Source organism: Aedes aegypti, chromosome 3 (genome assembly GCF_002204515.2).
Source record: "Aedes aegypti strain LVP_AGWG chromosome 3, AaegL5.0 Primary Assembly, whole genome shotgun sequence".
Classification (NCBI taxonomy): domain Eukaryota; kingdom Metazoa; phylum Arthropoda; class Insecta; order Diptera; family Culicidae; genus Aedes; species Aedes aegypti.
The window spans coordinates 116229030-116247097 of record NC_035109.1 but is presented as its reverse complement, the minus strand read 5'-3'; the positions used below and the strand labels follow the sequence as shown (position 1 = coordinate 116247097).

The 18068-nt window shown below is 36.9% G+C and overlaps 1 protein-coding gene across 1 annotated transcript in view; it reads left to right on the top strand.

Moving 5' to 3' along the window:
- Nucleotides 1-1928: 1928 nt before the first annotated feature.
- The window catches only part of LOC5564341 (leucine-rich repeat-containing protein 20), a 54263-nt gene continuing 38123 nt past the window's right edge, over nt 1929-18068 (top strand). The window contains exon 1 of the mRNA XM_001648643.2: nt 1929-2640. Within this exon, the coding sequence (XP_001648693.1) occupies nt 2400-2640 (241 nt within the window). The 5' untranslated portion in view covers nt 1929-2399. The remainder of the gene's footprint in view (nt 2641-18068) is intronic.

Below are 18068 nucleotides of genomic sequence, written 5' to 3'. Positions count from 1 at the left end.
GCGAGAATTGCTAGGATCTAGCGTTTTGAAAATTCCTGTCATTTTACCGGTTAAAATGTATTCACATATTCGCCTAATAATCTGATCTAATAACTCCTCTGTGCGACAGACTTCATGATATTCAGATCACTATTTTGAGACCATAAACGTCCTAAAAATTTTTGATAGAAACATTATCGTCAATATATTATATGGATATATTGAAATATTATTGGTCTAATATCAGGTTCAATTACACCCCTGTGCGGCAAAATTCCGTATTTTTCAGACCACCATTAGTAAATCCTAAACACCTTCACTCTAAACGTAGACCCTAAATGTCCTCTACAACGTTGTTGGATACGTCATTTTCAAAAAAGTTCAAAGGGACAACAAATAACCTAAAAACTAGGTACAATTAACCCACTGTACAACATCTCTACAGATTTTTTGGTATATCATTCGGAAACTATTATGGTCTTCCACAAATTTCTAAAATAATATTCTCAAAATGCTTTATTGAAACGTTTGAATGGTTTTGCCCAACTATCAGATCCATTAACTCCAGTGTGTTTTCGAATTTTAGCTAGTTCTGACATCCATAAACATCTGCTTGTCGACTTTACTAAAGCAGGCCTAAATAATTTTATTCTACTATCTAATTCAATCACTCTACCATGCGTCAAAATTCATGATTATTCGCTCCGCCATCTGAAGGTACTGTACCGGAAACATTCTCAAAAAAATCACAAACATTTAAATATTATTGCAAAGAATTAAGTCAAATTTCTTTGGTGATCACAAGCGTCATCTATGCTTTTACTAAGCACAACATTCTCAAAAGGCTTTATAAAAACAGTTAATAATGTATGGCCAGTATCGGATCAAATTACTCCACTGTGAGGCAGAATGTCTAATGTATTAAAAACAAAAACGATTCTAAATATGATCTTTTTTTTTCGAAACCTGATAGCGACAATACCGATTTTGTCAATAAAAATAGAAAAATATTTTTGCGTTACGCGACACAATTTACAGAACCCTGTTGGAAGATAAACGTAACGCAGAGCTCATAAATTGAAATCCATGAGATTCTGCAATCAATCAATTTTTCGGTTTTCCATTTTGAAGTCACACTATGGTTATAATCAATAGATAGATGGATTGTGCAGAACAAACCAGTATTCTAAAAATTTTAACAGAGCAGATATATGCGATTTTAGAACGATGTTTGAAAAAGGGCATTTCAGCGATAGTGTCGCGTTACGAAATGCAACTGCTTTTATTTACCATGTATAAAATTTTAAGTTTCATAATGACTGTCATTATATCAAGTACATTTTATATGCAAAATATAACACCTGTTTAATCACATGGTCACAAGGCATATTTTTGAGAACAGGCCTCATTTGATAATGAAAGTCGGTTCCTCGTGGTGTCGCGTTGCGTTGCGTTGTGTAAAATGCTCAATAGTATCCATACAAAATATGACAATATTGGGAAATTATAGGTTTCCATAACATTTGCAAAAAAAAACGTTATACGACAATGTTTATCAAAAATGAACATTTTCTATAAATCGATCTGCGGAACACCTGAACGATTTTTAGATAGGTAGTTTATTCATTCAATCCTATTGGTAGGCGTCTACCATTCTAAAGTTAAGCACCAACATTTTTCTGACTTTGATTGTTTCTGGGACACCCTAATTTCGCTACAACGACGACGAACCAGAAGTCAATCGGTCGGATTCCTTTGTTTGTATACATTTGTAGCACTGTGGTCGATGGGCCAACAAGAATCAAACGGCGGGGGAGGAAAACGTGCAAAGCTACCGCCGCGCCGTTGTCCAATCCATCCGTCCGCCGTTTGTTGGGCTACTAAAAGCGAACTACTGTTGCGTTCGTATACTTACCTACAGCTAGTAGACAACCATGCGGTTTTACTACGAACAGACAGAGAGGAAACGATACACATGCCTTTTGGCGGCGTAGTGCGCTGAATGCAACGGACAAACAACACAGCAGCGAGCAATGTTGTTGGAGCGGGGCTGCTTTGAACAATTTACCAGCAATCGAGAAGTCATTCGCTGGCGAACAGTGAAACAGTGAAAACCTTCTCGCGGATTTCGGAAGATAGTCGGAGTGCTTGTTTGGAAAACTGTCTTCGAGTGGAAAAGTTTCCTTGAAGCGAAGCAGGCATTGAGAATTTTCTTTGTTTCGTAACAACGCGTGTGCGATTTTTTGGGCTCTTGGAAGAAAATTATTCTGAATTTGAAATTTTCGCCAAAACGGTTGGTCGTGCATTGGAAACGCAGTCGAGGCTTAGTGAAATATTTATCAAACTTTAGTGCGATTTAAAGTGTGACAAAATAGTTCCGGATTTTTGGTCAGTGTTGAGCAAGGCAAACAACAGTAAACATGAGGCCTCCATCGCACTTTGGTAACGACATTACCAACACCGCTTCCAATGATGGAAACAATAACAACAACAACAATGGCAACAACGGAAGTGGAGATGACAATAATAATAACAACAGCAGCACTATCGTAGCCCGTCTCACTGAGATGGGAGCGACGATGATGTTTCCCAAGATCGCCGGACGCGGAATCATACGGGTCGTGGAGCGGTGCGATGACGCCAAAGAGAACAATAATTTAGGTAATTATACGGATCAAGCTAGACAACGGAGAGACGGTGTTGCACAGACAACAACAACAAAAAAAACTAATTCGATTCCAAAACCCGTGTGAGCACGAGCGTGCAAGAAGTTGTGCAAACCGCGAAGTGCATGTTGTGGTGCAGCGGGAATGTACCGAAACAGTCTTGCAGCAACCAAACTTGCAAGCGCCGCGACGCATTCGGACTTGGATGTGTCCAAGATCGGTGCTAGAGCGACGAGCGAGCAACCGCGCTCGCGGTTTATAACAGCAAAAAACTAACAGTGGTGTGTACAGGGAATGGGATACAGTTTGTTCCTAAATGAAGTTAATTAAAATGACGAAGTGAACTGGGCAACTTCAAACTGACTTGAACGTTAAGCTTTTTGATTTTTAATTACAGTCGAAGCTTGTTATAACGACATCGCAAGAGACCGTCGTAATAGAGAAAAGTCGTTATAGGGAATAGATATAACACCAAAAGATGTTTCAAGGGACCGAAAAATGTCGCTATAGAGAGCTATTGTCGCTATAAAAGTTGTCATTATAACGAGCTTCGACTGTACAGTCAATTCTCCATAAATCGATATTGAAGGGATCATCGAGTTAAAGAGGTATCGAGTTAAAGAACACAAAACCAGTGCAATTGCGATCCAAAGACCATCAAGGTAGCCATGAAAACCTAGTTTTACTATGGCTCTCTAGCTCGATATCGAAATACGAAAAATCGAGTAAGGCAGTGTTCACTGTATCCGCAATTTAGTTGAACTGCTTCTTCAAGAATTGTATTCTAGGTTTTCTAGTTATGTACACAAAAAAATATTTTGTCGATTGATCGCCTACTACATTGAACATTAGCGTGGGACAAGATTATATGAACAATATAAACTCTCGCTCCATTCCGCTTTTTTAGCGTCATTCGGTCCCATAGCAATTGTGCATAATTTTTTATGCCATTCCTTGTATAGGTACACATTACGATATGAACCATGGACTTATTCAGCCCAGTGTATACTACGGATGTTTTTTGAATAAAACAAAGTTTTGTGAAAAGGTATAACTTGCAATCAGGGCCGCATTTACGGGGGTCCAAGGGGGGCATGGTCCCCGGGCACTCACATTTTAGGGGCCCCACAAATTGCGTGTAATAATCCTTATTATTGCATATTTGAGAACTATTACAAATCTTATCATTAGTACCAACTTTTTAAGATTCAAAAACATTCAAAATCATTTTAAAACAACAGTTAGGATTTACACAAAACAAACGTAAATCGAAAAAATAAAACAATATATAAAAATGTTCATGGATGGAATTTTGTTGCCTTACCGACATTTAAATAAATTTAGAATAACTCAAGAACAATGTGGGGCAAATGTGTTATTTTTTTGGAGTATACTAATCCCATAATTTTGGATCTTAGAAAAATTTGCATACTCCTTGCATAACTTCTTATCTAGCCCTAAAAGCAATTGGTAACCAAGTGTGTAGCTCATCGTTTTTAAGCGAATAAATAGACCAAGATAAAACTACCACAACCGGGAGATAAAGGAAAACCTTCTCTTCATCATAGCATTGTTAAATAGCGTGTAAATCCATTCGTTTGTTCAGAAACTACAAGCTACACTCAGGATCTATGTTTATGAGGATTTTGAAGCAGTTGAAAACTAACTTCTGGTAACTGGAACCGTACATTCAATTCACCAAAAACCAAAAACCTTACATAATTCAATTTTATCAAAAACGTTTTTTTGAGATAAAGGCCCCCACAAGACTTTGGCCCCAGGGTCAAGATATTTGTAAATCCGGCCCTGCTTGCAATGTAAAACAGTTGGAAAGCCCTTAGGAAATCCTTTTTCGTAATAAATTGCCCGCAATCAATAGTACACTTTAAAGTTAAATGTACAGAAAAAAGTTTTGGCGATTGGTGTAGTTGAGCAGAACCCAAACTAAATGTAAATATTAAAAACCAAGTAGGGGAACTTACGTATTATCGGCAGCTTAAGCCGATGCCGTGCTTCTTTTGTAATTTTCTCGGAAATCAGCAGACAAATTCCGCGTTTTTTTATTCACATTTATGCGTTGTTCAATCCTCTATCGATTCACACCGACAGACTTGTCGAAATGCTTTTGGAAACGTTTTCACAACGCTGCGAACATCCCTGTGTCTATTGTCGGCAGCCTCACTCTCTTCGGCAACTTTCCCATAACAACTGCTGGCGAATTTCTTCGGCAACTCCAAATCAGTCACATTTTGAGGCGTTCTCATTTGAATTGATGACATCCCCGGCGATATCGTTTGTTAAGTCTCGGAAATCTCGCCAGCGGGAAGCGGGCAGAACAAAGAATCATCTCTAGAAAGATTCGCGAATCAGGCGAAACTGACAAAATGTACACAATTTAAGAAAATAAAGCGTTGAAATTGTAGCTCGATTGTCTATTCACTGCACTTGAACTTTTCCCCTATCGATAATTTAACCACAGACAAACATACGTCACACTCTCACCGATGTCCATCGACCACCTTTTTAACGGCCGATTCAAATATATGGTAGGTGGCCAATCCACCACCCGCAGCGCTGGCATCGTTTTTGTTCGCGTTTGACGTTTACACACTACCGCCATCTGTTGGTCCATCGGCCAAACCCACCGATTTTAGCATTGGGTGTACATGTCATCGTGACTATGATTTTGATCGGGATTTGTTCTAAGTGTTACGTCTGTTTGTCTGTGATTTAACTATTCAAAAAACGCAAATTTGTAGAAGACGAAACTTCACCTCATGCCAAACCACACACTTTATTGGTTACTACTGTGTTTTTGTTTATCAAAGTGATGGGTGCATCTGAAATCGAAATCAAAACACGGCGAGAGTAAACGGCGACACTGAAAACAAAAAATAAACAAGGCGTACATGGCGGGCTTAATTGAAACCAGTACCCAGACAACCAGAAATCGCATGAAAGTTCACGTTACAACTCGTTTATTCATACTAATTACATCAAACCCGCAAAACACCGTGGATAAACTCGTCAGATTGATGACCTTCCTCGCATAAAACACTTCTTTTCTGAGTTCACTTGTACATTTTGTTTCGTCTCGTACACTCGTACAAACGAAATCGGATCACTCCGTAGCAGCTGTCAAATCAACATTTGTTATCATAAGTTAAGTCGGATAAGATCACAGGTTAGTTCGGTAGAAAATTTATACACTCGCATTGTATGTTATTATTCATCACATAATGTATGCACGCATATCGCCTCCACATTTGTACGTAGAAGGCCTTTTCGCGACATCTTATAAGTGAAATGTTGCACAAACAAAGCCTCCAGGTGATTTCGTTATACGTACATTTTGGTTGTCAGGGAATGTAAACACGGCGCAAAAGTAATAGGCGACACTGAAAATAATATCGATTACAGGCTCATACCATTGGGCGATACTGGCATTCTCGAGTACGTTTTAGGCGAAACCTTTAAAGATTTTTTGAGCACGAAATAGCTAGGGGAATTGTAGGAGATGTGTGTGGTATTGATGAGGATTTTAAAACTTGGTTTATGAAATATGTTATAATGTGAAAAGGTTAAAACTTGAGTATATTTTCTCCAATTGGGATTTAAAATTGCACATGAAAATTTCATTATTTTCTCATTGTTATTGATTTGTCAGATAGGCCCTAATCGCGAATTCCTCTAGATCTGAAAGTTTCCACTGATGTGTTTTGATAGAAAAATACTGTATATTTGGCGTTTGAAATTTGGTTGCCGATAATAGTCGAATGGTGCCGAAGCCGTAAGTCTCCCTATAAGTTGTTTCATTCCCCAAGGAAAAAAGTTTCGTAAAAGGTGTACAATGGGATGGTCCATAATGGGTGCAACAATAGATTTGTTACAATCTGTTACGCTCAAGGTGGTGACATCAACTTAAATCAAAGCATGTTAATATACCAAGTGAAACTATTTGGTCCTCGTTAAGCAATGCTAAAATTTTATTTTTACAAACTCACAAGTATTTCACCTACAAGCTCTTAATCCTTATGACAAAATTAGTCAAATCTTAGTCTAATTTTAGTCAAATCTTAGAGTTACTATACATTTTCAAAGTGTTTTCTATAAATATTTTTTGCGTGCCAATAAGGTTATCCACAGTATCTTTTATATTAAAATTAAAAATATTAGTTAGAGAGCTGTAATCTGAAGGCAAATTGATCACTATTTTATAAATTTTGGTATGTTATCCTTTGGAACTGTTAACTTTATTTCGACAAAATGAGTTCTGCATTGATCTCTTTAAGTTTAGGCAATCGATTTTTTTTTATTATATAACATTTAACACTTGATAAAACTAGTTTTAATATCAAAAATTAAAAATGACATACTAGAGAAAAATTGATCACCATATAACAGAGCAGGTTCTTTAAAAAAAAACATAAAAATGATTCCAAAATTCTTACAGCTCGTGTATTTTATAATTTATGTACAAAGTTTAACTTTTGATAATTTTCTTTGAAATAAACAAGTTATAAAATATAATGTTTATATTTATATATGGTTTCAAAAATGAGTTTAGTAGTTCACACTTAAGTTACACAACATTTTTAACACTCACAGTTTATATACAGGCTTAGCGGATTGTTTAGTATTGACATTTTCAACAGTATTTATTACACGTTAAAAAACTTAAAAACACTTTCATCATTTGATATACATAAACTATAAAATATGGGAGGAAATATTATTTGGTATCAACCTGACCAAATTTACCCCAGTGATCAATTAGACGGTACTGTTGAATTTTTTTTACGCTTTTTAAAATACTTGTTTTTATGATAGACAAAACTCATCAACAACATATTTAGATTTTATGCGAAGATAACACAACGGAACAGAAACAACCTTATGCGTGTCTCAAAGATAAAATTATGTGTCTCCACTAAATTTGCTTGATCCGTTGTCGCCCTCAGATATACTCCAGAAAGTTACATTTTTTTTGCTTATTTTTGGTTGTCAAAGATGTATGAAATACTGATTCTATTGATATTTAGAGGTACCTAATAAAAAACCAGGGCTGAGAATGGTAATAGTAGTAGCAAAGACAAATTGAAGACCTTCATGTCCCTAGCAAATGCCCAAAATTTTATGGCTCATAAGGTAATCTAGAATGCCGTGAAAAGTGTACTGCAATGTGTCAAACTTGGGTACCTTTTGCACTACCGAGAGACCAAATGCAGTACTAGAAGTGGTACCCAATCTGAGCCCGAGTGCGACAGACCTGGTAGTAGGCTTGAGTTTCGCGAAAATCACGTGGCTCTCTCTCTAAAGTAGTTCAAAATCGTGATTCTCATCAAGTAGCCTATGTTGGGTACATGAATTTCCTAATCAGTAGTGTCATTGAAGGTTGTAAATGCGGGAAATGCAGCGTGAAATAGAGCATTTTTCTACAGTAGTTTTGGGTTGCCCTTAGCAATGGGTGTTTTGCTATGTTCAAGGCATTTTGCCTACAGCCTATCGTGATTTTCTTCAAAATAATGGTGGGTATATATAATTTTTTTTCATTTTATGAAAGATTTGTGAAAACAAAATTTACGATTATGCAACAGACCAATAGTGGTGAGTTTACTTAGCGCCAAGGAATGTAGTGTAATATGGAAAACACTTCTCTATAACAGAAAAAAAAAACGATTTTTTTTTCTTAGGCTATCTTCAGCAGAGTTACCATCCACTTGCACTTTTTCACCGAAATCGCATGGACGAACACGATTTGAGAGAAATGCTTAACGATCGACACTAGTCACACCACTTTATGATACAAGTTTCTTCCCGCCCCCCCTGTGTGACTTACTTCGCCAGGCACTTATTTTCACTATGGGAAACCTTCGTACTTCTTCACTGATGGATTTCATTCCAATCACACGTCGTAGAAGTTCTATAATTCACGAAGTTTTATGAAATTTCCTCAACAACCGCGTAAAATTGAGAATGTAAACAAAGTTCGATCCATCGTACTGAGAAAAAAAAAAGCTTGTGCGCATCAATGTGTGCGCGATGCTCGATGTAAAAATACGGTTCCTTTGATTGTGTTGCTTTCGCTGCACTGTGAGCAAATGCCAAAATTGTTCGGTCAAAAGGAATTGTGTTCATATGTTTGGGCTGAATTTTGATGACGAACAATGAGTTTTAAAGGAAAATAGTATATTCCATCATGCTGAAGGAATGGAGGGAGATTCCCGTATATCTATGTATTCTAGTAAAACATATTATTATAGTGTTGATATGTTGTGTTTTGACCACTCAATATATCACTGTGAGCCGTAAGTTGTGAGACGAATCTGGAAACTTATTGCGACAGAAATGAAAACGATACGACGGATTGAGAATACGGCATCTTTGCATTATTTCCAAAAAGAGATCGAAATTCATCAAAATCTTATTGTACAATGCTAAAGCCGTTTTGAGAAAAGATTGTTTGGCATCGGTTTGTATCAACATCATTCACTGCACTACTGGGAAAATTGCAGTTCTCACTGATCAATGCTTAATACGATGGATACTAGCACATCACCTTACCTAAAATCGTTCTCAAACTAAAGTTGGACGACTGCCTCGAAATGCAATAGCGATTAGTCATCAACGCCGTCAATCGATTCGTCAATTCACTTAAGTTATCTCAAATGCAATCGCTCTTATAAATACCTCTCACCGCCAGTTGATGTAACAATTCAAAACAGAGCGCCAATGCCCGAGACAGGGGGGAGTAGAGTTCTCGCAGACTGTATGGTTCACTATCACATGAGGATGGTGAATCTTCCTTCGGCAGCGAATGATTATCAGTATTTACGTTTTATAAACGTGTATATTTAGCTTTGGCAATCAAATGGGTCAAATGACTTGAAACATTGTATCAGTTTACAAAATCTCGACAAATTGTGTCTGATCTCTGACCGCGATCACGGGTGTTGATGTTAACCATTTAGCATGACGGGCTCCGGAACAGAAATCAGTTCAACCGTTTCACTACTTGGCCAGTCCAACACCTGACCACTGACATTGACAACTCTTCGACTCTAGAAGAGGTATCTTCACGGCACCACACGAAATCATCGCATTTTCCAATCACCTTCATCATCATCGTGTGCGATTTAGTGCCTCTTAATTAGTGATTTTCGATTCTTCAAATATCATATTGATGCCTTTGAATGCGTTGTCTTGGAGCAAGACTCTTGGTCGCTTTTTCGAAACGTCTAAGTGAACAGTTCGTGGTACCACTACCAAATGCAGGCAGGATGCAATTAGAGGGGAGGGGTCTGCTGCAGCCATCACCATCAGTGCTGTAAAGAAATCGTCGTTGACCTCGGCGAGCTCTTGCTGGTGGATGGATGGATGGATCCACTCGGTAGCCCATGCAAAGGCAGCAGCAGGTTGGTGGAGAGGCCACTACTCGTCGTCGTTGTTGGTTCGATTTTGGCGTCTTGAGCTTTTCACAACATAGTGAAGCGTATAAAATTTTGATGCAATCTCCGGAGTGGTGCGGCGTGGTGCCTTCTGACACATACATATGTATTAACTTCTGGTGCATTGTAAGGCCACACAGCGGTAGTTATTTGTACGTAAACTGGAGTGTTTGTGGACTACGTTGCTTTTGTGTTACGATGGCTAAGTTAACTAATCAAAAACCAGGAATAAATTCTCCGGTGTCCGGCCGTTTGGCGAAATGCCGCTTGGCCGAATGCCGTTTTGCCCAATCGCGTATTAAAAAATTAAACTTGCTACAACGCTGATAAGTAGTATTGAAAAATGTAGCCCTATGACTGATCAACTAGGGTCGGTGTTCCCTTAGTGGACAGTCCCCTATAGTCGCACTAGTGACTTTTCACGGCCGTTTTGCTATAAATCTTTTCAACACATTTTTTCACATGAAGGTCAGGACCTATTTATCTAAGTACCATTGATTTACATCTTGATTTTGCTCAAAAAAATGATCGAAAAACATATTTTTGCTTAAAGTTTGAGCTCCTTTGCGCCTATAGTAAACCTATTGTTCCTATAGTAGCACTACTGAGTGAAACTATTTTTTATTATACGAAATAATTGATGAATTAATAACTTTTTTTACATCAAACGATAGCTTAAGATCCACACTTTGTAGGAAAAATATAAAAGTTTTGTAAAAATACGGTTTTGATAAGTATTTTGCCGACGCCGTGATGCTAGTGCTACTATAGGAATAGAAATTAGAAATAGTGCTACTATAGGCACATGTATTCCTATAGTGACACACGCCATAATAAATACAAACATTTGAGTTTTCGTAGGTTTTATATTGTTCCCACAAAACCAAGATAAAAAGCTATCAGATGATGTAAAAATAATGACGCTAGCATTGTTTTTCGATTTTATACGAATTTTTGTTCTTAGCTATGCGGCTATTGGTACATCGACCCTATTTAGTATGCATATTTTTATGATGTTATCGGACGGCATGTTTGTCGACATATAAAGCATCAAGAGAACGAAAAAGCGACAGGATTAATTCAAAACGCAGTTGTGAATTCCGGACATTGTGTCAAGACTCTAGGTTAAAGGTTGGTTCGTTTTAAGTTTACCAACGGTGTGCTTAAATTGATGTTTATTTATTTTATCAGAAATATCTCCTTCTTTCAAATATAGGCTATTCTTACTTTGATGATGTTATTTCTGTAAACAAAAATTCGCTTATGTTTTAAATTGTAATATTGTTATCTTTAAGTCATTTTCAGCTTTTTGTATTTCTAATTATATAACGATCATTTGTATTACACTTGCTCACGATTTCATAAGACATTTTTCCTTCTTTTGACCATATGCTGTTCTTTCGAAACTTGCTTCTCTCATAATGATTGGCGTTAAAGCTTTTAAGGCGTTCATCTTAAACAAAAATTTATCTTTCGACTCTTGTCGTTTAAGTACTACTTACTTTTTATCCGGGATTTCGCCTTCTTCCGCAGAAGGGCTATTCTTTCAATTAATTTGCCCGTAACGCGGATAGATCACCTTCGAGGTGCGTTACGAGATAAGATCTACCATATTGTACTCTTGTTGTAGCTGTTCTTGTTGATACTTATAAGTTACGGTCGGAAGAGTATAAAAGAGTAACAAGTCACTAAGACGCACCTGTTTGTCCTAGATGATGAGGAGGTCAAAGTGGAAAAAAATACTCAATCAGGAACTGAAGCTGGGTTTAATTCATAGCATAGCATAGCATAGACTGACTGTACATGTCAATGGTTGCTACTCCGTGATTGATCGGAACTGGTAAGAATTGCACTACGATCCAAATGAATAAGGGATGGGAGTTTCCGCTTACTCTCGAAGTGCAATTTCAGCAGATCTAATATTATTGATCAATAACGGTGCCGGCCAAGTCCTTACAGTCAGTTGGGATGGGGAAGGAATGTTAGGGTGTAATGATTTTTGCTTCTAGAGACCGAGAATACATCTGCATCTCCACAATCACTACGGGAAGGGTGTTTATTAGTGAGGGAGGAAAAGATCTGGGAGTCACCTCTGGTCGATGATGCGATCCATGGACAAGGGGGAAATATACGACTTATATTTAAAGCTAGTTTTGTATTTTTGTCTCGAGAAGTTTTTGGTAGAAGCTTTAAAATATACGTCAACATCTATAATGTAGAACAATTCAAAAGATGTTTTCATTAATGACGAAAATTGAAAATTACATGTATATATTTTCAATTATATGAAACAGGAATAATGCCGACACTTGTAGTGACGAACTAAACATTACTGTGCATTTTGTCTCGATATGGTAGAAGTTTTAAAAAATACGTCAACATTTACAATGTCGAACAATTCAAAAGATAATTTTTAATAATGTCAAAAAGAGAAAAATATATGTATATTGAAATTGTATAAGAAAAAAGCATAACGCCGACACTTATAGTGACGAACCGTACAAAGTTTGTTTTAATATAACTTAAAAGTTACGCTTTCAAGAAAACATGTGTTATCACAATCATGAAACGAACTCACCATTTGGTAATCCATCCTCGACTGAACACAAAACTGACACTGACAGCAAAACTTCTTGGCGTCCCGAAAACAAACCGTCTTGCTTGTGCCTTCCCAAATACCTACCCAGCAAGACGCTCCAAAAAAAAAAAAAATCTTCGGAGACGAAAACACGCGCGAAACCGTGAGCAAAATTTATCGGACGACGCAAAACCGAACTGTCCTGCTTGGACTTCACGAAGCACTCTCTATCAGGAACTGAAGCTGGGTTTAATTCATGAGACAAATTCTTTCCGAGTTCAAGTGCTTATATTTCGATATCTAGGAGGTAAACGATTCCAAATCAGTGGAGTAGCGGACCTCCTTCTTTTTACAAAGAATCTAAATGTATAATGCAATGCAACCTGTTCACAGTTACAAATAACGATTTTAAAACTTGTAAGTAGAAGCAATAATTTGATACGAGAGTACCAATGCATGGTCAAAACCAGTATCATTCAACCAGCTTAGTGGCTGAAGCTGATTGAGGAGCTTTTGTAAGTTTAATGGTGACAAACTATTTTCTCCAAAAGGTATAAATAGCGATAATTTTTTCTAAAGAGGCTTTTTGCAAAATGGTACAGAATGATAATTGTATTAAACACGACTACCTGGTACCCCCGTTGGTTTGACCACATTTAGTCTTAATACTTATTAATTTGTACCCCGCTAATTTGCACATCGTTCAGATTAAAAATAGTTCAGACGTCATTTAGCTCATGGAACGAAGTAAAGTGGAATGGAACGTTGTGGAACGGATCGCAGAATCAAAACAAAACACTGAAAGAGGTAACCAGAAACACGTTTCTAGGGTGACTAGATGTTCGAACTAAAAATGAACCCCGGTGGTTTGCATGAGGTACCGTTCAAATTAACGGTGGTGTACGGTGGTAGTGGAGTAGAACGACATGCACTAAACAAAGGGTACGGGTATACCACAAAAGATCAAAGAAAACTGGTCGCTGTGGTTTATCCCGAACAGAAACAGATTCTTTCAATTTATGCACTGGTTATTTTTTTTAACTTTTACTGAAGACATAGTTATTTGTATACCAATGATAAATTGTCCTTGTATAAGAATAACCTGTCCTATGCCTACATTGCAGAGTTTTTTTTGTGCGGTGGAGAAAATTTTTGCTTCATTGATTGTAAGCAAACAAAACAAGAACATACCACAGTGGAGCATTTTGTATGAAAATGGACAAACGCTGCTATTTTTCCGAACAGCACTGTAGCTTCGGAACACATTCGTAGCGTGCATACCTACTTAAGCTTACTCTTTTATATTATTATTCCGACTAAACGGCATTCGGCTAAATGGCGTTCGGCCATAAGACCCGGAGCCAAATTCTTCATTAAATGAACTCCGTAAAGAGAAGTCACTGTGTTCGTTCTCATTTGCACTGGTTGGAAGCAAAGAGTGCATAAAACCTCCTCAGAGAAACGGATTTGAAATTTTTTAGTATTTTTCCACTCCATACAATATTCTTCCATATTGAGCAAAACATTACCTAAAAGGCTTTCCACAAACACGTAATCTTCAAATATTTGACTAATGACCACGGTCCATATATTTTTTTTGGTATAAACATAAGTAAGACCACTAGATAGGAGGACGATCTGAAAATCGAAAAAAAACGCGTTCTTTATGGACAGCTTCTATAGTACTGTTTTAAACCAAGAAAACAGCGTTTATTTATACATTTTTGAGCATTTCGTTTGCACTGTATAAATTGAATGCTCTCAAACAACATTTTGCACACATTTTAATCTAAACAAATAACAGTTGTATTGTTCTCTTATATAACTTCTTCGTTGTATCAATAATCTCGGATCATTTTGACAGATTACCCACAGTCAAGAAAAAACTAAGGTGCCGTCCACAAATAACGTAATGCTCGATGAGAGAAGAACAGGTTTCAAGCATTACGACTCATACAATAATTTTGAAATTTTTGCAAAGAGCATTACGCAGGGGGAATGAGGTCAAACAAATTCTATTCTAGCGTTACGTAAGAAATGGATGCTGCCTAAGAAGTAGATCTATCTCTTTATTCCTAAGAGCCGTTTTCATGTGACAGGTCAGTGATGGCATTCGTGCATATACTGGCCTGTCATTTCAATAGAAGAGCTGTTAAAGTTCTTCGAATTAATCGAAACTTCTCGTACATTCTTTCAAAGTAACCTGAGAATTGTCAAACTGGTGGTGAGGTTATGTGTGTTTGTGCTAAAAACAATAGCCCTACGGTGACGTCATCAGAAAATTGCTCTCTTTCTCTCCTTTGAGAAAACTGGAAACAACAACAACACCGTTTTCATACATGAAAACAAAGAATCCCATTTGGTCTTGTGCTGGAAGGCCTGAGAGTGCCTTACTGTCTCTAGCACTAGGGTTTGAAGTGAGAAGTTGTTGATTTTGAATATCTCATCATAAGGATTCAGGTTCATAGCGCTAAGTCAGCGTAACCTATCCAAGGACGAGAAATGGCGTTCATAAGAGATATTTCGTCATATATCGCTAAAAAAGTGGAGGTATGGCAGTTTTGAGTTGATTTTTTGCCCCTAAGAGTTCTGAAATCATCAAAACAAACTGAAAGAGAAAATTTTATTTTTTCCACAGGACCGAAGATCATTTTCCACTTTGTAAATTTGGGTAACGAAAAAAAAAATGAGGGAATAAGTCACACCCTAACGATTATAAGATATGAGAAGAAAAAACTTTTAAACTAGTTTCAAATAATATTCTATTATTGATTACTTCCAGTCGCGTTGGTATTTTGTTGTACAAAATAAAAAGAAACAGCTTAAGGACATATCCCCATGAGTACCAAAATGGCCTCTAATATGGCACCTTACTTCCCCCTTCGCTTTCCGCTCCCTCCTCCCACACTTCTCACAGTGTTTTGGAGAGCGATCACAAAAAATGATTATTTGAAGTTACTAATCTTATTGTAGAGTGGTGGTTTCTTAACTGAAAGCATTCCATAATATGTTTATCACAAATCACCAGTTTTTGAATGCAAATACGTAGTTATTGCTGTGATTTGAGTTGTAAAATACCACGCACTTCCGAATCACTTCTTCTTCACGCACCGAGATATTGTTTGCTGGCTTGTCGGTGCCCGTTCTAAAACTCATTTTTAATCGTATTTCTACTCACCGTAGCAATTAAAAAATCTAATGTGATACTTGAAACACTTTGATTATTCACGCACGATGCTCCTGAGAGCAATAAATCACTTATATTGATCAATTTGTGCTCGAAAACAGCACCGGAACGCGAATTCACTGAGCCAACATTGTTTATGATTCGGATGCGCCGCTCTCACTGATTGGAAGTGATGCCAGTTTTTATGTTTGCAATTAGAATAGTTTGGATATTCACACACTTGCTAAAACCACGTATTTTATAATTTCATGATACTCAAAAGGTGTACAATGTCACAAGTGTTGCAAAACAATTTTATGCGCGAGAAAAACAATGTACGACGCAATTTAACAGCAAAAATGAATATAAGATATTATACAGTACAATTGACTGTAGAATTCAAATGCATACTGATGGCAACTTTCTCCGTCCGTGAGAAGCGAGAGAAGAGAGGAGAAAACTGCCAACAATAGTAAACAACACACGCATGGTGTAAAAGATACTTATAATTTTGGTCAAAAAACATGTTTTCACTACCAAATGAAATAAATTGTGATTTTGAGTTTTTATGAAGTTGTTGATGAATTCATATCGCCAATAATATCTTTGTATGAAACGTGTGCAAGTAACACTACCTACATAATTTTGTTGGTGGAGGTATACATGAAACATGATGATTTATTTTTGGCCGACGCACATAACATTGTGCTCCGCCTTGTTGGGTGGCTTCACTTTAAGACTCTAGATCAAATTAACCATAAAGCCTATTCAGTTTCCCCAAAGGTGTGCTGAAAAAGTGATTATTTTAAACCTTTGTAAATAGTTAAATTTTGGTGCGATAATCCCAGCATTTCAGCGATCCAACTTATTTGTACATCCGTGAGATTTTTCTATGATTTTTCATATCTTATATACTTATAAATTTGATAATAGTGTTACTAATAATAACATAATAAATCAAATTTGAAAAAACATTTTGATAAAATTTTACGATGTTGCTGCACACGAAAAACAAAGTCTGGTTTGAAAAGTTATCAAAATGCGTTGCATTGTCAAAGCACGGAATCTTCAAGTTGCCTTGTTTTAAGCTTCAGCGATGCTGTATTTAGAATGAATCTTATTGGTGAAAGAGTACACACGGCAACGTAAAATGATAAAAATGTAGACATGTGATTCCATTCACAATCATTCTTGTATGACCCAATCTCACCCCTAATTTTAATATTTAGGACAACGTACCGAAAAAAAAATTGTGGACAAAATAAATAGATTTCGGGAAATACCAGAAAAATGTATTGAAAAGACTTTCAACCTTCTACTAATATTACAATAGAGGTTAAAGTACATGCGTGATACTTTGCACAGAAGAAATTTGATGTTGTGAATTTTTTCCAGTTTTAACATAGAAGTTTGATGAAATATTAAACAAAAACTACTATTTATAAAAATGTATATTGCGATTAATTATGTGTAATAATATGTTCTCTAACATATGAATTATAAATTTCAGTAATATCAGCATTATTAGCAGAAATTTTTCATCCATATAAATAAAAATGGATTGGTGTTTGTATGTCACGGAATGGCTTAAGAACGGGACAACCGATTTGCATAACTCTTTCACTGTTGTCTTCTTGAAGGGTTCCGACGTGTTCGTGTGACGGAAAAGCTTAGGGAAGTTTTCGGGAAATTTGGTAAAACGGGAGAGCACTAATATGTCATTTTTTATGGGAGGTTCCATGACATTTTTCAACAGCTCAAGTAGGCTGAGAAGAAGACGGCAAGACGAAGTTTGCCGGGACCACCAGTAAGTAATATTTTTCCGTTTTGGCCCAATCTCATCCCCTAGGCCCATTGTCACCCCCTTCAGTAGGCACAGTTTCTCTAAGGACATGTTTGTAATAGGTAGTACCTACATAGATTCTGGCACATAGAGTCGCTTGAATGCCCCAGTCCCACTTTTGAATTTTACAGGTTAACGTTCAACGCTCCGTCATTGTAATCATCGTCATCATCGAAACTTCAGAAGCAGTTTTTCTGTTCAAAACTAAAAATTATTCGGTGAAAATGTGTTCACTGTGTTTCGGTTGGAGAATAGAACGCAGTGAACACATTTTCCTGTAAATTTTCTTGATTTTAATTTGAAAGACCTGTTTTTGAAAATTCCTAAACCTGTTACGGATCCTGCCCCGGTATTTTAGATTATCGAACTGTTCAGTTATTGAGATTCC